Source organism: Prorops nasuta, unplaced genomic scaffold (genome assembly GCF_024137725.1).
Source record: "Prorops nasuta isolate Cenicafe-Biocafe unplaced genomic scaffold, Cenicafe_Pnas_1.2 PNAS00050, whole genome shotgun sequence".
Lineage (NCBI taxonomy): Eukaryota > Metazoa > Arthropoda > Insecta > Hymenoptera > Bethylidae > Prorops > Prorops nasuta.
Genome location: NW_027116847.1, coordinates 908922 through 930288, shown reverse-complemented (window position 1 = coordinate 930288; position 21367 = coordinate 908922). Strand labels below are relative to the sequence as shown.

General features: G+C 35.0%; 4 protein-coding genes and 1 non-coding gene across 9 annotated transcripts; 2 read left to right on the top strand and 3 right to left on the bottom strand.

Moving 5' to 3' along the window:
* Positions 1-109: 109 nt before the first annotated feature.
* On the bottom strand, positions 110-3009 carry LOC136784168 (leucine-rich melanocyte differentiation-associated protein-like). 2 transcript variants are annotated; one of them, XR_010824375.1, is made up of 7 exons: positions 2813-3009; positions 2503-2740; positions 2107-2428; positions 1874-2036; positions 1657-1799; positions 1230-1415; positions 971-1111 (listed from the first exon to the last, which is right to left on the bottom strand). XR_010824375.1 is itself a non-coding variant. In XM_066744686.1 (4 exons), exons 1-4 carry the CDS (start codon positions 1308-1310, stop codon positions 215-217), a joined length of 765 nt encoding a protein of 254 aa, XP_066600783.1. In that variant the 5' UTR covers positions 1311-1585; the 3' UTR covers positions 110-214. The 2 variants fall into 2 exon arrangements, 1 of the variants encoding a protein (XP_066600783.1); XM_066744686.1 differs by lacking the exons at positions 1657-1799; positions 1874-2036; positions 2107-2428; positions 2503-2740; positions 2813-3009 and adding exons at positions 110-294; positions 381-756 and having other exon boundaries at positions 884-1111; positions 1230-1585.
* On the top strand, positions 1438-1509 carry TRNAP-AGG (transfer RNA proline (anticodon AGG)). Its single transcript has one exon. It is a non-coding gene; the product is annotated as a tRNA-Pro (tRNA).
* A 1949-nt stretch (positions 3010-4958) lies between the features above and the next one.
* Cad96Ca (tyrosine kinase receptor Cad96Ca) lies at positions 4959-12574 on the top strand. Its single transcript, XM_066744715.1, has 8 exons — positions 4959-6076; positions 9588-9838; positions 9974-10086; positions 10172-10592; positions 10677-10847; positions 10943-11293; positions 11356-11661; positions 11776-12574. The coding sequence occupies exons 1-8, from the start codon at positions 6019-6021 to the stop codon at positions 12010-12012; spliced, it is 1908 nt and encodes a 635-aa protein (XP_066600812.1). The 5' UTR covers positions 4959-6018; the 3' UTR covers positions 12013-12574.
* A 1333-nt stretch (positions 12575-13907) lies between these two features.
* On the bottom strand, positions 13908-17898 carry LOC136784198 (E3 ubiquitin-protein ligase MARCHF8). 2 transcript variants are annotated; one of them, XM_066744724.1, is made up of 7 exons: positions 17426-17898; positions 16917-16974; positions 16675-16797; positions 16133-16224; positions 15863-16043; positions 15068-15333; positions 13908-14985 (listed from the first exon to the last, which is right to left on the bottom strand). In XM_066744724.1, the coding sequence occupies exons 2-7, from the start codon at positions 16932-16934 to the stop codon at positions 14724-14726; spliced, it is 942 nt and encodes a 313-aa protein (XP_066600821.1). In that variant the 5' UTR covers positions 16935-16974; positions 17426-17898; the 3' UTR covers positions 13908-14723. The 2 variants fall into 2 exon arrangements, with proteins under 2 accessions (XP_066600821.1, XP_066600822.1); XM_066744725.1 differs by lacking the exon at positions 17426-17898 and adding an exon at positions 17069-17087 and having other exon boundaries at positions 16675-16974.
* Positions 17899-18675: 777 nt separating this feature from the next.
* LOC136784211 (peroxisome biogenesis factor 10-like) lies at positions 18676-20563 on the bottom strand. 3 transcript variants are annotated; one of them, XM_066744750.1, is made up of 3 exons: positions 20179-20563; positions 19695-19954; positions 18676-19608 (listed from the first exon to the last, which is right to left on the bottom strand). In XM_066744750.1, exons 2-3 carry the CDS (start codon positions 19883-19885, stop codon positions 19278-19280), a joined length of 522 nt encoding a protein of 173 aa, XP_066600847.1. In that variant the 5' UTR covers positions 19886-19954; positions 20179-20563; the 3' UTR covers positions 18676-19277. The 3 variants fall into 3 exon arrangements, with proteins under 3 accessions (XP_066600847.1, XP_066600848.1, XP_066600846.1); XM_066744751.1 differs by having other exon boundaries at positions 20235-20563; XM_066744749.1 differs by having other exon boundaries at positions 18677-19608; positions 20175-20563.
* Positions 20564-21367: the final 804 nt, after the last annotated feature.

Here is a 21367-nt window from a genome sequence, read left to right as displayed (position 1 = left end):
GACTATCGAATAAGAACAATTTAGTTTAAAGTAAACAAAGATCAATATAAAAAACATAATATCAGTTATTAATGTAAGGATTAACATTAATTAGCATAAAACAATATTTAATTTTGATTGTTTTGCTATATCGTGATTATTTTAAAAAGTATCAAATATATAAAATAAACAGATAATTCTTAAAATGATTTGATTTGCGCTGATCAGTCTTCATTCATAAGTCGTTGTTTGAAATAAATCTATTGCCTTCCGAGTTTTTTCCTGAATAGCGGTACTTACATTTTCCATACGCTCCTAAAAACAAAAAAGTTATATAAACTGAATTATGTAAAAGAAAGGATAATTGACGCAGACGCTATTAATTGCAATATTATATACACCTTTGTGATCTTGGGGACTTCGAAGGGCTCGCGGCAGAGGCGTGTAATTCACATGGAAGTAAACATCATCGAATTGATGCGGTAATACTAAGTCATCCATGATCATTTTTGATTTTAACTTGACAGTTCTTAAAAATCTGCCGCGACTCAGAGCATCATTTTTTTCTTGAACACTCACGCGGCGTGAATCGAGGAATTTTAAAGTCGATGGTAAAACATGAATTGCATAAAGTCTGTAGCGTTCGTAATCGTCATCATCGGTAGTTCCAGAGTTAGTCAGCTGATCGGGGCAGCCAGGATTGCCAAGAAGGCTGACGTAAGCAACGTTTGGACAACACTTCCGTATAGTATTTAGAGCCTCATCTATATCAGAAAGCTAAACAGAGAAATACTAAGTCATATTCATCTGAGTTTCATTCTAAATTAAATCTGCACAAAGCTTATAGAACATTCTATGAAATTCGTCAATATATATTGCATTTGGTTTGTAAATTATTGCATACCTTATTATTGTTCAAACTGAGTGTGTTTAAAGTAGGAATGTAAGGCAAGGTTCTTAAATGGTGAAGATTATTATTATCCAATACGAGCTCTTGTAGATTTGCGTAATCCTTTATACCAGAAATAGAGGTTAACTCGTTGTAAGATAAGTCCAAACTAGTGCATTCCTTTCCAACAACATTCAGTAAGCCTGACGGTATTTTTTCTGCACGCTGACCAGTATACCATACCTAAGGTATATAAAGTATATGATAAATACAAGCAATAAGATAGTTTATCTATATTGTTCAGTCACGTGGAACGTTGTTTAAAACTGACAAATTTCAAATATAATATTTGAAAAATTACCCGATCCTGACAGATAGTTAATGCACTCCTATTAAAGTCTGGTTGAGTATTCCCCGCCATCTTGTAATTATGACACTTCATTCGTACCGACTTCGTACTATAAGATTAGTAGGTAATAATAACAAGGCAAGGGAGATAGTGCAGTTCAATAACATCTCAGTCCATATCTCCGCAAGATATTCTTTTCTAGAAAAACATATATAACTGCGGCTCGTTGGTCTAGGGGTATGATTCTCGCTTAGGGTGCGAGAGGTCCCGGGTTCAAATCCCGGACGAGCCCGATTTTTTTTTTTCGCATATTGACTCATATTATGGTCCCGACACTCCATACAGTATTTCAATTAACAAAAATGTTATTTATTTACATTCTAAAGCATAAATATAAGTTGGTTAACTTATAATATAAATTTATTTAATATCTTCTTACTCTTAGCAGACTTAGGTATAATAATTGTAGTTTCTTTATTTTTATTTTTTGTAACTTTTCCTTTATCTTTCATAGAAGATGTAATTAATTTTGCTGTGGTTCTTAATTGCTCTTTTTTCACATCTGTTGTAGAAGATGCTTCCCTGTATAAAGTGTTTAGTATAAATCTTAAATATCCATTCTAAGGAATATATTAGTTTGAATGATAATGATTTACCTTTTAGAACCTGGTATACCTGTGCTTTCTCTTTTAACACATAATTGAGTAGAATTAAGAAAAGCAGAAATGGATTGAAAGCCATTAATATAAGATTTGGTAATATCTTCTTCTAATGAAATCTTTAAAGCATTATAATCAAAGGGTTTTGTTTCAATATTTTCTAGAAAAATTAAGATGAAAAGTAGAGACTGGTAATAGAGCTGATCATCTTATAGAAACTTTTTACATACTTCGTATTAATTCTGCTCCTTGAGCTTTATACTCAGCAATTTCAGTATCTTTATCCTTTACCAATTTCAATAAAGCATTGTGTTGACGTAGAAGCTCTATTGAAGATAAACACATAGGCTGTGTAATATATTCCCAAAATTGGTCAGAGTCACTTTTAGATAGTTTCAATACAAATTTAAAAAACATATTTGAATCTATATTGATACGTAATTTTATTTGGTCTAGATTTGCTTCAATTGCGTGCATTGAAATATTACTAAACATATCATTTGTACATTGTATATAATCAAAAACTCGAAAATCTATAAGAGGATTTGATATCTAGAAAAATATTGTATTATATATATAAATAAACAATTGTACTCATTTTATACTTTGGGTTACTAAAAAGATACCTTGCTTTTTTCCAGGACCTGATCTTCTGTCAGAGTTTCAATCCATAGCTCTTTGAGATTTGTCAGCAAAAATTTCCAAGTTTTATCTTGTTTAGAGGATGATATTAAATACTCTGAATCATTTATTTGAATTTCTTGCCATTCAATTGTAATGTGGTCTTTAACAGAGTAAGCCATTATTTCTCTTTACAGCTTTTGATCCAATTACTTTTTGCATAAAAAATATTAATTTATTTTACTATTAAAAAACAAAAGATTATTTAGAGTCATAAATTAATATTGCGTAGTAAAAGTAAATGTACTTTCATACAATTTTAACATAACCTATATACATATATATTTTGTTAATGACAATAGATCCTGCATTGCGTCTGTTGAATATAATATTTCATTCAAGTATTTAAAAGGGTATATGTGTGTGTGTCATGCCAAATATCTACAATTGTATTTTTTTTCAAATAGGAAAACACCGGGTAATAGTAAACTACCGTAAACCGCCGTACTTGTAATTTTGTAAACACAAGCACAGGAGTACAGTAGGACCGGTTAGCCAGTAAGGCCAGTAGGTAGGGTAGTTAGATCTGGGTAAATCGGAAATGTTCGGGATATTTCGGAACAGTTCGGAGAACATAAATCTACTGGGTGGCCGGCTAACTATGACTAAACTTTATGAATAAGTGTAGAAAGAAACCTTCCTACATAACATTTTTCCTATTAAACTATTTTAGATCAAACAGCGATTCTCCATTTAGAATACATAATTATATGCACAAAAATTTATAATTAAAGTACTTAGAAATTTCTTAAGAAAAAAATGATGTTTTAAAATTTAGGATTTATAAAAAAAGATAATTTTATAGTTAGTCTATCGTTTACATTTGTTGGATACATAATTAACATTGACTGCTTGGAAATTCTTGTTAGATAAATTGCCACGGCGTCTGTAGATACAACGTTTATTATATTTGCTCTCTTGATTCGGTCTTTTTCTATCCAAAAGTATGAGATTTTGTGTAGTCTGCTGAAAGTGAAAGTTACAAAGTAAAGAAAGATGAAATACAGTATGCCATAGATTTACCTTAAAAACTATAAAGCTAGTTACAATTTTTGATCTTGCCGCTCTTGAGATTTCTTGCCAATTGGTAAATGCAGCTGAACTATCAGCTTTATTATTATCATCTTCAATCAAGGCAGGGGATAATTTGGAAGGATTTAATTGTGAACAAAAAACGTAGGATTGTTTCGCTGCTTGTGTAACCTGTTTATTACAACTATTATTGAAACAATTGTGATTTTTCCGTACAATTATCTCCCTGTGTTTTAACTGAGTATTACTATTTTTTGTCGAAGGATCGTTTAAGAGTCGCATGTTTTCTTTTTTAGGCAATGACTTTTCTGCAGGAGATCACAAATGGAAATATCAAAATTTTAATAAAATATGGAAAGGGATCATGACGTAGTTATCAAATGACATTACTTGACGAATTGTTCAAATAATCCATCCTTGAATTGACCGTACTCGAGGAGCTGACAAAATCAGTTGAACTTTTTGGCACGGTGCGTTTAACTTCTACTTGATTATAAAGTCTCAATCTTAAACAGGGATTTCCCCTGCTATCCAAATATTCCGTTGCCACCGTGTATGATTGTTTATTCTACCAAGAAAAAAATTAATAGTAAATAATTAATCCAATATTGCAGTGAATAGTAAAATTCTTCGTGAGCAAAATCAAGTACTATTCTATTAGAGAGTTTATCCGACATTGACAAATTGCTCAAAATATTTTTGGCATAGCTGCTAATTTTTTTGGTAATCTGCGACAAATCCTGATATTCTGATTTCAGATGTTTCACGAAGTAGCTTCTTATAGACGAGTAATCAAAAGTATTATCGTCTTGTCCCTTCTTATCCGAAATTGAACAAGATACTCCAATATCCTTGACGAGTACTGCATCTTCAAAACGGCCCCTGCTACGGGTACTTCTATATTTACGAGGATGAAGAAACGCTTGCTAACATTTATACGAGTAATACCGCAAACACAAATAAATATTTGAAAAGGAAAAGCAACGCAATACCTATAATACGGAAACCCACAATTATCAATATGGAGCATCTTCGGAGCAGCTGTGTTTATCTTCCAGAAATTTGATAGTTTTATTATCGCACGATTTCTAATATATATTCTAATGTCTTGCCGAATACATGGGGTTAATTTTTACGTCAAGCAAATGTCGCAAACGAAAGAGAGAGAAGTTTGTCGCTATTGTTTATATAGTAAAAACTTGTAAAACCAGACTTTAATTTTTATTCTTGATTTATCAATGTGATTTTGTGGTATTGAGGAAAAAGAATCGAGAGAGAGAGAGAGAGAGAGAGAGCAGGAGTACGAATGAAATGGGAGAAAGAGGGAGTGAGAGGGGGAGAAAAAGAGAATGCAAGAAGCATGCTGTAGTGGCGTGGCGCTACACGGCAGGCAGTCACTATAGCTGTATAGCGCAGAGATCGCATTCGCTCCTTGGGGGGAGGGGGGGGGGGGCTGTAGTCGGAGAACGGGAACAAGAATGAGTGGGAAGGGAACGAGGAGATCGGTTTGGGTTGGGTAAAAGGAAATTAGGAATCAGTCAGTGGTTGGTCGTTCCTTGGTACACTCGAGGATCGGTGATTTTTTAGACAGAAATCTGTAGATCCTATAGACAACGGCCGGTTTGATCTTCAACGTGAGGAACAACCGTGTTTGCTAAGGAAGCATACGGGTAATTGTTTTGTGCCGTTCTCGGGGACGAGAAAATTCCAGAAGTTGGAGCAGTATTTTGCTGCAGGTGAAACGCCATAGGATCGTCGTGCGATCAAGCATACACGGATCGAGATCGCGGTCGATAAAACAGTCTGGTGTATGGCCGATCGACGATGCGATGTTGCGCGTCGCTGCATCTCGATGATTATTCTCTCATATTCTCCGCACGCTCCTCGCAACTCCCGTTTGTGCCAGTGATTCGACGGATTTTCCCGTAGCTTCGGCATTTCTACTCGCGAATTCTACTGGACTGCTAGAAGAAAGAACCGTGCGGCGCCGGCTCGATCATCCTGCTTCGGCACGATTTTCTTCGTCGTGACGTCACGCGATGTTTGAAAAAACTTTTTCCCTGGCTGATCGACCGTGCGGAAACTAGGATGAGCATCCAAAGCACCGTTCCACCGAACTATACTCGTTGCAACGATCGGTTTGTCGCGCTGTGCTTGCAACAGCTCAATACTCGCTTTTGTCATTCTTCTGATCATTTGCCGAAACCACGACTCCCCTCCTTTCGCGAAGAGCGCAGAAATGCCTGCAAAGTGCAAAGACACGAATCAGTGGCGAAGAATCGGCCAGAATAATGGGTTTTCTTATTAATGCTGCTGTTGCTGCTGCGTTATTACTGGAGATTTAAATTGGAAAGTCTGCAGCAGCTACTGCTGAGGGAGGCACGCGGTACCAGCGTTCGCCAAAATTGATCCCTGGCAAATGTAGCGCAATGATTATCATTTGGAGTGCCGTCGTGACTGCGGCGATTTACCTCTCGACAGGCGTCGGTGAGTTTAATCTCCATCTTATTATTCTGCTCTTCTTCTTCTTCTTCTTCTGCATCCTCCTCCTCCCAATTTCATCATCGTTACACTTACACTATCACCGATAGAAATTCTTTCGTCCAATTTATATTCCTATCCTGAATGTTTATTACCAACAGAATCATTATACCAACTTTCTACAGTACTTTCCAACGGTTAAAGATTTTAATTGAATCGCTCGATCTTTATCATAGGTACACTTTTTCTTATATCTGTATACTCTATTTTATTATTATTCGTCAAAGAGATGCCCGAAATACGAAGAATCTTGGGACAATGGATCTTCTGTATTATTTTGGTTTATGGGATATTTGTCCATTGCACAAGACGCTTCTTGGAAGTCCTGAAAGTTGCAGCGGTATAGCTGCTAGTGACAACATTCGGACGGTAATAACTTTGTTACCGTACAAAGTTCAACATCCACATTCGTGTAAACAAATATGAATGAGCCTGTTAATTGATTTTGCGCGTATTTTTAATAGTGGATTTAAAGAATTTCGAAGAAGGAACTTGATAAAAGAAATCCTTTAATTTCACACGAAATTTCATCATCTCTTGATCGATATGGAGCATACGAATGCTATCGAAGTTTGGTCAGAAGAAACCACTTAAAAAAAGTACATAATCGGGTCAGCAGACACCACGTAAAAACCTGTACTTGCGTTACTTAGCCTTCACTCGTCTCTCTCTCTCTCTCCCCCTCTTCCTCTCCCTCTCGAGCTCGTATACAAAGACTGAAAAAATTATGCGCTTTTAGCTTGCAGAATAATGCTTCGTCGAATAGAATATTATTATTTCTCATATATATGCGCATCCACATTAGGGCTGGACAAATCTTTTTTCGAGATTTGAATTTTACTTGAATAGTTTAAATTATTCTATCAAAATGTATATAAATGGAGTGTAAGTCTTTCGGATCAGGTTTTATGCACTACTTTTTTTTATCCAACGGAATGTAGAAAGTTAATGGTAAAATAGTACTTCTAGTACCTAAAGACATGGTAGCTCTTCTGACGTCTTACAACAATCACCACGCTGAGACACGCTTGACTTTAACGCGGGTAGTAGAGATGAAAAGAAAAAGTGAAATCTTCTTTTTTGCGTTTGAAAATCGTATTTCGGACTGGTACGTACGAAAGTGAAGCCACCAGCCGAAGAATATTTAAGAACCGACACCGGCAGCGACGAGGGTGACCTCACCAAAGTGAAAGTTCTCTGGTTTGGCTGTATGTATACGTTCGCTTGGCGAGCGAACGTAAAAAGAGCAAGAAAAAGAAATAACCAGTCTGTTTTAATTCCGTAATATCTCGCGTGTTCCCTCCCGGAAGTTATCTTAAATCGTTCTGACTGACCTTGAGCAATATTGCCACTCGATGCTGAAAGTCCTGTCCTGCCTGCCTGCCTGCCTGTCCCGATGTCAGCTATCTACGTTTCAAATCCCTCTCTACTAGCTACCCTAATCCATTTCCTCATTTCTTAACAAATCTCGTCACCCTCGGTTCTAACTCGAGCAAGCGAGGCGTTTCAAGAATTTACCTCTATGTTTAAACAGCAAACGTTCAACTTCCGTTGAAAGCCCCAACAAACGGATCTATGTAATATCTATACGCTCCGAGCAAATTCTATATTAATTTTCAAACGAGTGAAACCGCTAGAGATTTTACAAACACGACGGTTACGAAAAGAACGTTTTGGATAAAAATTGTCGAAAATTACCAAAATAGCATTAGATTCCTGATTAACAGGAAACTCGATTTTAAGTGGTATAGGAGAGGGTAATTACAATAGCACGAGTGATGAAAATTACAATTGAGATTTGGCATTTGGCAGTAAATAATAATATGTAGACTCGATGGAGGAGACTTGATGAACGTGTATTGGTCGGTGATTTTCTCCGACAGCCTAACAGCAGATGTAGACGAATAGGCATAGAACGGTGCATTAGCGTGACAGTGAAAAAGGCAAAAATGGTTTGCAAGTGGTATACAGGCGCACAGACTGACTCGATTCAATCGTTTCGTCGCACTTTCATCGTCCCACTTTCTCCAGGACGACGTTCGAGGGGCACTGATGTTGACCACGATGCCTGATCGTAACACGTCCTCTCCAATCCACAACACTGCTATTATGAAGTATAGCCTGCGGTTTATTCCTTCCTCAAAAATGATCTTCAAATTACCCGAAAGAAAACCTTCAAGGAGAAACCCACCCCCCATATATCCCTTCCTTTTCCACTTACCAGCAGATCAACCAATCTCCATATTCTCCAATTTATAATCCGACATGTAAGAAAAAGGTAGACTTTCAAAAGCAGAAACTACTTTCACCTGTGCGTCCTGTGTAAGTCCTCATTAACATATGTATATCGATTTTCAAAAAATTATCTCAATGGCATAAATAATATAAGAAGTGCCGTAGGTTGGTGTTTACAAAAAGTTCGACTGCTTGGCCAGTAATAGTCAATCTCTTAATTTTCTACGCATCTTTGGCACCTTTGTGCAAAATCAAAATTTGCTCTCCGATGCTGCACTGTATATACATTCCGATTATTAAGTGTAACAAGAAGTTTCTTCTTCGGCAGAATAAGTATTATTCTGAAGTATTGGATAGCATATTATTGCGCTTTAATGATGAGTTTTTCTGTCTTTTCCTTCGATTTTCCTGACTCGCAAACTGGATAAATCTTCTTAGCTCTCTAATAAGATAGTTTAATCATGATTTATGAAAGCATCGGTTATTATAGCGCGGATCGTAAAATTCTTTGCGCTGTTTCCTTCCTGGATGATACGATGATTTTATCTCTCCAATATGATGCACAAAAGTACTACGCTTCAAACGAGTAATTTCATACGAGCTTTTTCAAGCAAGCGTTTCGGTCACACAACATAGGCTTTCTCATTGACACAAGTCTCTTCCTAATTTGATCCAGTTATTGACCGAGCAGAATTGTTTTTATAATGATGTAATGTGCTTAAAAGAAGTTGCGAGTGATTATATTTACGATAAACTTGTATTTTGGAAAATTGTACACATCTGTTGCTTGGGTCACAGTCTACTTGATGAGTTGAGCTGAAAATTCAAGAAGAATGCATATCAAGGCCGATCTCTCGATTTCCTACCACCCGCTCATCTACCTGCCCCCCCCCCCCCCATCTCTCTCTCTCTCTCTCTCTCTCTTTCTTCGTCACTCATTTCCGTTTTTCGCCAGTTTAACTTTAATTAGAACTCTAACCACGGAAGCGTTAGACTGTTTACCCGCAAAATACCGTTTTAAGCCTGAAAATGTGATCAACGTTACAGCTACTATTTTTTCCTCATTACCGCTCCCGTCTTATTCGTTAAAAAATCATGCTATAATAAAGTATACTTACGTATTAACGGCGCATGATTGCAAAAAGTGAAGCGAATAATATTGCTCGATGAAGCATGAGTAATCGATTAGCAGAAATTATAACGATCACTGTTGTTACGACAGGAGGTCAATTGAGCGATAATACGCCACCTGTAATGTGGCTGGACCGAAATTGGGTTTTACCGGACTCCGAGCCAGTTGGCAGTATAGTAACGAGGGTAAGAGCCGAGGATAACGAGCAAGATGTTTTAACATACGGATTAGAACCACTGGGACACAGTTACAACGGGGACGATAGCCCGCAGCCGCCATTACCCTTTTTCATCGACAACAGTACTGGCACCGTCTTCCTTAACGAGACCCTCAAAGGCAGAGTAAGTTTACGCGTGTATGCACGCCCAAGCGCACAAATTTACGGCAAAAGAAAGTATAATATTTCCAGGAAAATAAAATCAAAGAGATAGGCCAACGTCCATGACACAAGCTCTTCATTCTTGTCTTTCTTGCAGGGAGGTCAAAACCTGTTCCTCTACGTGACGGTTTCGGATGGTCAACTTACGGCCAAGACCGAAGTCTACGTAAACATCAAGAATACGTCTGCTCCCAATGGAGGATACACGAGGTAGTTATTTAACAGTATAAAAATCTTATAATAATAAATCTCGAAGCGCGTGACTTTTGACAAAGAAAGCCTTGTTTCTCTCAAGGACACCGTTTCCTGGGCAGCACGGATCCGGAGGTCGAATAAGACCGCCATTGCTGGGACTTCCAAATCTGCAGAGTTATCCAAGACCATCGATACCACACCAGGTATCATCGTCACCGTCGTTGCTACCTTCCACTGGCAGAAAAACGACGAAGCTCCAGCCGGAAGAGAGCAAACCCGAGATCCTGCGGGAGCAAGTCGCCAGAAGCAGTAGTACGAAGGAACCGGAAGTGGAAACGAACGAAGTTGAGGGACCAGCTCCGAGCTCGAAAGTCGCACCTGCCGAGGCTCCACCGTCGCAGGATATCGCGATCACTTTGGTTCCGATCACAGCTGTCTGCGTTCTCCTACTTGGCCTTGGAATGGGCCTCTGGTCCCTCAGAAATCGCTTCTGTACCAACAGGAAGACCAAGTCTGACACGGTCAGTCTGGCGGCATTAACCTTTCATCGTTTTTATGTAATATTACTCTTCTACATTTATATTTATTTTCGTCCGTAATATTAGAAGGAGCAAGCCTCGGTGAGCGTATCCAACATATCGGACGATCCGTCTCTCGTTCTGAAAAGATGGCGAACGCAAAAGGCCCACAACAACAGGTACGAGCCATGGGAGAAGGATCCGAATATGCAATACAAACAAACGGACAATTGGGAGTTCCCGAGACATCGGCTAAAGGTCGATCATTCGTTTCCGTAAATCCTGTTTTTTAAATAACAGAAAAATGCAATAAGAGTTTCGGACCGTGTGTGAACAACCGGTTGAACTTTCAGGTATTTAACATACTGGGTGAAGGTTGTTTCGGACAAGTGTGGAAGTGCGAGGCTTTGGATATCGACGATAAGCCAGGCGCCACCATAGTGGCGGTAAAAACCTTGAAGGAGAACGCCACGGAGAGGGAACGTCTTGATTTGGCGCAAGAACTGAGGGTCATGAAGAATCTGGAGCCACATCCGAACGTCGTTAGATTGCTGGGTTGTTGTACAGAGAGGGAACCAATGTTCGTTATTTTGGAATACGTTAGCGGAGGAAAACTGCAGAGTTTTTTGAGAGCTTCCAGGGAGGAGAGAAATCACGGTGGACCAGGTCTCACCTCGAGGGACCTCACCGGGTTTGTCTATCAGGTAAATTGAAGGAACGATCCAGAAAACTGCAGCATGAATTATGCATCGAGAAATTTTTATAGATTGCCAAGGGTATGGAGTATTTGGCCTCCAAAGGAATCATCCACAGAGATCTAGCAGCTAGAAACATACTGATCGACGAGAATCGCGCTTGTAAGGTTGCCGATTTTGGGTTTGCTCGTGACGTGGCAGCCAATCAGATATACGAGAGAAAATCCGAGGGTAGATTACCGATCAGATGGATGGCACCAGAGAGCCTGTACGATAATATTTTCTCCGTTAAATCGGATATCTGGAGTTTCGGCGTGTTGATATGGGAAATCGTTACTTTGGGCTCGACGCCTTATCCAGGACTCGCGGCTGCCGAGGTAAGCTATAGACATTTCTGGAAAATTATTACACATTATAGGTACTGTCTCTTGTAAATTAAATCATATCAATAATTATATGTTACTATACTAATGCCAAGTTTGTTCGAACAGGTAATGAAAAGGATTAAGGAGGGATACCGATTGGATAGACCCGAGCATTGTAAACGAGAGCTTTATAACATTATGTATTACTGCTGGGACAAGGATCCATCTTGCAGACCCTCGTTCGGAGAATTAGTGAGCCTTGCAGAAGGTCTTCTCCTAGACGAGACTGATTACATAGAGCTTGATAGGTTCCCGGATCATTCCTATTACAATGTGCTCAATCTTAGCGGAGAAAAGCTGTAAATTTGTCAAATCTTGTATTTTTTTCATTTCTCTTCCTTTTTTTGCCTATTTATTTCGCGTCTCTTTTTGTAACATTTTTATATATTATATTATTGTCATTATCTTTTCTGACATAATTTATTAAGCTTGTAAATATGATTCTATGCGCGCGATATTTATATAATTATTGTGCAAACTTCTTACCAGAGTTTCACTTGTATTCGATTGTAGCTTGTTTTCCTATAACTAACGTGAAATAATTTATGTATACTTAAAAATCAGACTAGTCACAATAAAACATGAATCTTTCAAATATTGTTAGCACGATTAAATTGGCTCTGCCAATTTAGATGAAATTTGTATTATTGTTTGAAAACTTATTAACAGCTTTTCATAAAATTTCTACTATCCTATGACATTTCAATAAACCTAACTTTAATACCAAATGAATGACAAGAAATATTTTAACGTCAATTTTTTTCCTATTAATGAATTTGCAACTTCTTTACTGATATATATAGGCTTTTCTGCTTAAAATAAAATGGATAATTATATGCTTAAAATTATACGTTGCGTCTTTCCAAACAAGTATACATAAAATATTGCACAACTCTATGTATATATTTCGAATTAATTAAAATTAAGTTTCTCTTTTTAAAGTCTACTGTATACTAATGTAGTTATATTATTAAGTAAACTGATCAAGAAAATATGAAATATGAATTAATCTTAATGTGTGTGTGTGTGTATTTATATTGTTTACCTATTTATAATGTGATAAAAATATATACTAAATAGGAATAAATAAGCACTGCCTTAAAACGTCCTTATGAATTTTAAAGTATAATACGTAATTGATGTGGTAAGGTGGGGATGGAAATTTTCATAAATTTTCTTCGGTTTCTTTAAAGGATGTTGCTTCTATTTTGCAGAAAATATATTCATGTATGGTTCGGCTCTAGTGATAGAATTATATATATATATATATATATATATATATATATATATGTAGGTAGGAAAATTGTTGTTTTCTTATTAGGTCTGTTATTTTTCGTTGTTTGTTACACTAGTGCAATAAATTAGAATGGAGATATGTTTGCCTTATTTCAACTAATTGCACTAGTTCGATAGTGCAGGGAAAAGGAACAAACGAATTGTTAGTGTATAGTTTATAAATTTGGTGTGGAAAGTACAAGCGAGTAAAGTTAACTGAAACACACCAATCTATTTTCCACTCTGATAGTATACATATACATATGTATGCACTGATCGACATGTATGGCGTCCCTCGATGCATTTAGAAACCGCGTTATAACATATAGAGCCCCTTACCATTAATAACTCAAAACGTTAAAGTGCCAGTTAGCAATATTAGCATACATTTTTTATTAAAAAAAAACTTTAAATTTTATTATTTAAAGTTTTTTAATCCAAAAACTTTAAGTTAACTTGTTCTTTTTCGTCTTGAGTTATTGAAGATGATCGGCCCTATAACGTGGTTCCTAAATGCATCAAGGGACACCATACATCTTCAAATGCTCTGCGCGTTAGAACTGCTAAAACTTCGAATATCACTAGACAGAGCCAATAAGGAATCTTCATTTAAACCCAAAAATGATATAATTTTAACAAAAGTATTTTCGAAAAAAAAAAGAATTAAAAAATTTAAGGTCACCTTCATGTATTATCTTATAAAGATTAGATCGAATTTATGAGGCCGGTAAATAAATTAATACATATAATCCCTGCAAATTTGTATAAAACACCTTTATTAAAGACGCCTTATTCTTTAGTTATTTCTGGAGTCCAGGGCTTTTTTAACATTTTATATATGTATACTATATAGTATATTATATCAAACAATATATTCAGCCAAAATTAATGATCTTTTTGTTATATTTATTAATAAATAGAAAATAACAGTTTAAATATATGTTAAAGTTTATTTAATAAATCACAGATACAATAATTATGTACACACTTGTTGGGAAAGAGTTGGTGTTAGCCAACACTTTTAACTACCCCGTTGTCAATGTAAGCACTGAAGTACTACAGATTCAATTAAATATCCTTCCAAAGGAAGGACGATGCGCCATTTTATGAATGATTAGATTCCAAAATCTCTAATTCATTTTGAGTTTAACGGCTTTTGTTACGCTACAGGATTTAGCCTTGTCCGAAAACTGAAAATAATGCGTAGTAAAAATGTTTCCAACAAAAATGACTATCAATTCCGAGTTTCTTTTTCTTATCACAAACTACATCACTCGTGACGAATTAAAATACTAAAAATTTGATCTTACGATCTCTCACTTTATCTTCTTTACCATTCGATCGGAATCAGAACGAATGCTTTTAATCGAGACTTGAAACGTTTTAGTTTGAAAAATTGCATTCTCTAACGAGAAATAGGGCATATGGCTAATTAAGCACGTGACCCGAGTATCCCTCTTTCTTGAAAATATACATACATATATTATACCTTGAATGAATTTTTGTCGAAACGCGACAAAACTAGATTCTATTAATTGTTTCTTTGTAAAAATCATGCGTAGTCTCCCAATATTCAAAATTCGTAGAATATATTTGGAATTTTGGCATACTAGCACTGGCTTTTTAGAATCTGACATCATCGCTTGTTTGGTCATCACGCTGCTCGTTCAAATCGTTAGTTGAAATGATTTTCATCAAGACGAAACGCTTTGAGGTAAACTTAGAAGATTTTAATGAGATTATAGATTATCCTCGGAAGAGGACAATTTATCGAAAACATAAAGCTTTAATTGAGCGTCATGTCTTTGCGGAGGCGCGGCAGAATCTGGCTTCACTATTTGCGAGGCACATGAAGGATCTATGGTACGGGGTAATAAGTTACGATTGAGCTCCGGCATTGAGGCAGCTGGATCCTTTAGAGGTAACGTTACTTCTCTTAGCGAGTCTGTAGGTGAAGGGGGAAGCACCACTTTCTCCGGAGCATTTTGAATAAATATTACTCTAAAACATTTGACAAAAAATTCTTACACACATTTGTTTAAACAATTTACAAATTATTTTAATCTGTATAATTTTAATATACCTGTTAAATGCTCGCCACTTTCTGCAAAGAGTTATATATGCCTTACACTGAATATACATAAAAACTATGCCTCCAGTTGAACCAATCACAACGACAATTATTTTCGTCCAGAATGACCAGTCTGCAAAGCCTCGTCGGGCTTCCTCTACAGAACGTTCGACTAACACATATAATGACCATGCTACGCATAATGCAGCAACTGCATGAAATGCTACTGCGCACCATAGTTTACGTACTTCTTGAGCAGACATTTCTAATTTCTCCCACTATATATTTATTGAAACAATGAGATGAAAAAAAATATATAGTTATTTTGTCTTTTCATTATTTAGCTTCTGTCAAACAAAACAACTCAGACCACGAACTTAAAATACTTATTTAACTTTATAGTACCATAGGGGGGATGTCATTTCTTTGTATAAGACATCTTTAAAGCATCTTTTGATTTGCACTTAGAAAGCTAGTATATAAAAAAATTGGTTTCTCATCTAATTATAAAGATAAACCAAATTATATATCTATAGACTGGATTATTTTATCTGACAGACATTGTGTACAGTAAATACTTATAACAGCCCAAAGTTAGATGTGAAAAGTAATCTATATTCATTACTCTAAGGATAACAATTTTTTGTATAAATTCAATTTAAACATAAGTAGAAAACAACTTCAAGAATGCATTGTTTTAAAAATGGACATTTCTTATGGGTATTAAGGTAACATTGTCTTAAATGTGCGCATCTATGCTCTGGGATATGTTAGATGCATTACTCAGTAATAATCATCACTACTTACCTCACAGAATGGTTTTGTTTTAGCATGCATAATAAAGGTGAATTTACACAATTCGCATGCCTTTGTATCTGAAGCTTTTATCCATTGCTGAAGACAAACTTGATGTACATAGCGCAAACTGCCACTGCAATAGCAAGGTGCTAATAAAGGAGCACCTTCTTCACCCTCGCAATGACATATCCTTTAGTAGAAAGACCAAAAGATAACATTAAATAAAACTTATTTTTTATATTCCTAAGCCAACCTTAATTTTTAACAAAACATATTTACCGGCAAATATCATGATTACTTGAAGACAATGTGCTTACAGAAGAATGACAATGATCAGGCAGGATTGGAACAACTACTGCATATGCCGATTCCTAAAATTATTATAATATTATTAAATAGCATTTTGTATATAACTTGTCTAGCAACTAAATTGTTCTGGTAATCATTATTTAACAGATACAACAGGTAACATTAATTATTGCATCATAAGTAACATTTTATGTATTGAAACAACAAATTTTATAAATATCACCAGAAATTATACAAACAAACTTTGTTCTGTGCATTCATTCAAACAAGACTTGGCTAAGGCTAAGTAGATCATCCTCTAAAGTTTTATTTTTGGAACATTTCAGGTTTTTGATACTATGATATTTTCTCTAAGCAACTATACATTATAATAATAGACTACAGATTAGAGTAAGCAGAAAGTTTCAACTTTTTTCTTTAATATACATAATGTTTACCATTTCATTGAAACAAAGTTAATTGACATTGACAGGCAATATGAAAATAAATATTCTAAAAGTAACTATTATTACCCTCTGTGTCCATTCTGGTAAATTTTCCCCACTGGCAGGGCTGTTATTAGTAGACGGACCAAGTGGAAGAGGTGGTTGCCAGTCAGGCGGATTTACATTTATCTGATGTACCGGCATCACTCTCTGACCACAAAAGATACTCGGTATATCAGTGACAAGAATATTTAAACTGAGTTACCCTAATTAATTTCTGCATATTCTCAAATATTATCATGTTGAAATTGGGGCCATAAAATTATTACCACAGGGTGGACCAGCATTTGTTGTTATATGTTCTTAAGAATTGTAATATGTTGTAGCCTGAAAAAGAAATTGTTTCCTTTACTTTCTTTTCTCTATATATTAAACCTATTTAGTGATTAGAAAAATAAAGAAAAATAACATCGAAAGAAACCTGTTTAGTATAATATGTTAATATAATATTAATTATTTAAAAATAAAACGTTTGTTGCTGGATGAAAATATGTATGAAGTCTGTTACGTGTATGTGTACAAGCATCAAAGAACAGAGCTGGAGTGTGGTATGATAGTGTGGTGATTTTTTAATGATACATGCTATGAATGTTTAACAATTGAGCAAAGTCCGCTAGTCTGGCGAATTATCTGTGCATATTTGAAAAATGAAGCGAAGCGCAGGTATTTCTTTTGTCCGGTTGGTTGAAGAATCGTCTACGTAAAATGATATGGGTGACAGAAAAGGTATACATGTATGGACATACAAAAAAGAAAACAAAGCAGTAGCGTCACGTACATCTTGTTATTATCACTTCTCTCGCAAGGAGAACTATGAGTGATTTAATGCCTGCTCTTGACTAGACGATGACCAGTATTTTTGTGTCAATTAACACATCCGCAACATCATTATTTATAACAAATGAAGGGCAGTTTTATCGTTCACAATAATTTCCTTGTTGGCCCAAAGCAGACAAACCAGATTTGATTTTGACACTTGCTTCAAGTCAATGACACAATGTATATAATCTTAAAGAGAAGTTATAATTCTTCAATAACGAATTGATCGGCGTTAGAGATTCCACGTTAGACTTTTAGAATGACAAAAACTTATCGGCTTAGGTTGCTGGAATTCGCGCCGATGAACCAATTATAGCATAAAATTAAAGCAAAAATCGACCACATCGCGAGATGCAGTTTTTCCACCGCAATACATACTGTACTACTGTACTGTACTGCTGTCTTTAGTATTCTGCTGCACCGCCATAACACTCCAAGTAGGCGTGGCAAAAATAAAATCCGCCAATGGCTTGTCTCTGACGGATATCGAGCATCGTTGCACCAATTGCCTATAAGATTTCGAAATTCTAATGTCAAACACATTCACGCGCAAAATACAAATAGCAGTAAAGATAGATATCTATATAGTATTTTTCATCTAAATACGTGATATTTATAAAAAAATGGCTTTAACTTTTTTGGGCGTTTTCCACTTAAGGCTGAAAGGCTCGAAATATTTGATACGTGTCACATGAAATATAATATTATAAGCGTTTGCAACATTAAATGGACAATGGAGTTTAAAAATCTAAAGAAATACTTTATTTAAAAACTAATGGAATATATTAAAAGTTTTGACGTTGAATGTACGCTTATCATTAAAATAAGAATTTCTATCAATACATAACCCAGATAATAAAATATTTTTTTCCGAACTTTATTTTATAAAAGTAAAAATAAGTTCTTTTTGAAGGTCCCTAATGTCTGAGAACAGTTACAGCAATTCTCCTAAAGAGGTTAAGAATTGCTTTTGATTGCCATATACATATATGTATATATAAAAAATGGAACTTTAACCTTTCTAAAAGAATTCTTTATGCTAGGTGGTTCAATCCACTCAACTTTTTTTTAAAGTACAAATAAAAAATTATTGTCATAAGCAAATATTTTGTTTTGAAATCAATCAAAAGGTTTTTTTCTTAATTATATATTCTTTATTTTATACAAATTTGAAAATAAACAAAAATTGTAAATTATCTGCTCTTTCTTATTTTAATTCTAATTGAAGTCATGCATTTATCTATAAACTATTAAATCAGAATCAAAAGTACATTTTGTTTATATTTAGAAATACTTATTTTTGCATTAAGAATAAAATGACATGTTATCTCTACACATAAATTTAATTTGTAGAATATATTTTTAATACAAAATTTTGATAGTTACTTTGTAATGGATAGTTTAACATTATTATTATTTTTATCTATTAATAAAATGAATGAAGTCAAATCATCAAACTTTAATGAAAGTTCTAATTAAACTTAAGTAAATGTAGATTATATGATACTTTACATTTGCAAAAGTTCATAGGCAGTATAACAATATAACTTTCATCTCTTTAAATAATTACTTGAGCCCAGAATTAAATGTATTGTTAATAGAAAATACAATTATGTAAAAAAAAAACAAAATATGCAATATATTGCATATTAAACTGACACTCAATTGTTTTTATAATAAGTTTAATAATGCCTAATGTACTTTATAGCAAAGAAGGAAAAGCATCTTGTACTACAACAAAGGCTCTTTCTTTTGATCTTAGAATTAAAAATATCAAATTATTAATGTTTAATACAATATACTAAATATGTTTAAAAATAAAGACGTATGCAGGATTTTAAATTAATAGCCTTCTTACACAAGGGACACTTTTTCTTTTCTTTAACAATTGTTTCTAAGCAATGCTTGCAATAAATATGACCACATTTAGTGGATTTTGGCTCGCATTTACTAGACAGTTCATCTAAGCATATTGGACAAGTTAAAGGTGTTACTTTTTTATTAATGGAATCATTCAAAAAACCTTTTGGGTTATTATTATCATTTGCTGGGCCTGTTTCATCCAAATTGATAATTTCACTTGTAGTCCTTACAGCAATATTATTGTCTATATTCTCATTTTGATTTTGAAGATAATCATCTCTGAAGAAAATTAATTCTTATTAGATTGTAAACAAATACTTATATAAAATACTGTCTGAAAGTACACCAATGAGGATATGACTTACATTATAATAGATTCCTGTAAAGTTGTAGGCTGTCTTGGTACATTAGTAGACATTTCTGATCTTTGGCATTTATTCCTTGTAGCTTTATTCTGTGGTGAATCTTCAGTCAAATCAATTATATCAATTACTGGAGTTAATAACATTTCACTTGAGGTTAACTTTCTGCGCTTTCTTCTTGTAACAATACTCATTTTGCTTTAAATATGTACAGACCAATTATTTTTAACACTATAATCAATTTAAATGTCTCAGAAGATCACCTGGGAAAGTAAAATCTAATTTAAGGACATAATAATAAGAATATTAATTGAAATGTAATTCAATTAGGTTAGTTAACTACAAAATTTTACATGAAATAGAAATAGAGTTTTATCTTTCTCGATGCACTAATGAATTGGTGCAATTAGTTGAAATAAGATAAGTATGTTTTCTCATTTTAACTTATTGCATTAGTACAGTAGTATAGTGAAAAAAACAAACCTACAAATGTATGATTAAATAAAAAGTCAGTCAGTTGTAATAATAACAGAGGTTACAAACTTCGTTAGTTGACTAAACAGTTGACTCAATTCAACATTCACTAATGACTAATCGACATATTCTCGCTGTGCTAGTGCTGAGTATTGCTGAGCGTCGACGTCGGGTCGAGCCCGAGCGACTGCCTCTGCCTGCCTACTGCCTTGCCTAGTGCCTGCCGCGCCGCCTGGTATTAAGCCTACGGCACACTATGCTGGATTTCGTCATTCGTGCTAGAATGCTTGCTAGATTTGTGAGGACCAATGAGATTATTATATTTAATTCACAACTGAATCATTATTGGTCTTCACAATTCTAGCAAGCATTCTAACAACACGAAATCCAGCATAGGCCCGATTCCACAAGACTTGTTTAAACTGGATTAAGTTAATTTTGCTATATTTTATGTCACATAGAATATAGCATAATTAACTTAATCCAGTTTAAACATGTCTTGTGGAATCGGGCCATAGTGTGCCGTAGGCTTATGCGCACAGATATTGCGCAATAACAGGTCTGTTCATTGTTCATCTTCCCTGTAGTGTTGCACAAGTGCAATAAATTAGATTTTATTAGATTGAGAAAATAATGTATGTATACATATGTTTTTTTTTTCAATTAAAATTGCACCAGTTTGCTAGTGTAGTGAAAATGAACAAACCCTATCTCAAACTAAGTGTAAAAAGTATAAGCACACATTGTAATTTTGTCCACTCTGCCTGATTCCTGTCCAAGTGTCCAACTACAAATAGTTGACACTTGACAGTGGTTGACAGCTCTTTAAAGTGGTTTATCACGAGCGCATAAATTTAAGCTAAGTTCTTAGTAATTTAGTTATTTTATTGTATTATTTTTTAAATAAAAACAAAAATCTTAAATTTGGAAAATGCAGAAGACAAAGGCATTAATTTTAATTAGCGAGTGTTCGGAAGAACTCTTAAATATGGAGCAAGTAAAATTTTGTGTCAATTCCTTCTATCGAAGGCAAGGCAATTAAAACTCGGAAAAAGGTAATAATAAGCGGAACTTGAGTTCAAGCATGGCTCCAGCTAACCCAGGTTACCCAGGGCCCAGGGCGCCCAGGGCGCAGGGCCCAGTCCCAGTTCACATACATAAATGTATGTATATGTATACATAGATATGTATAAAAATTGGAA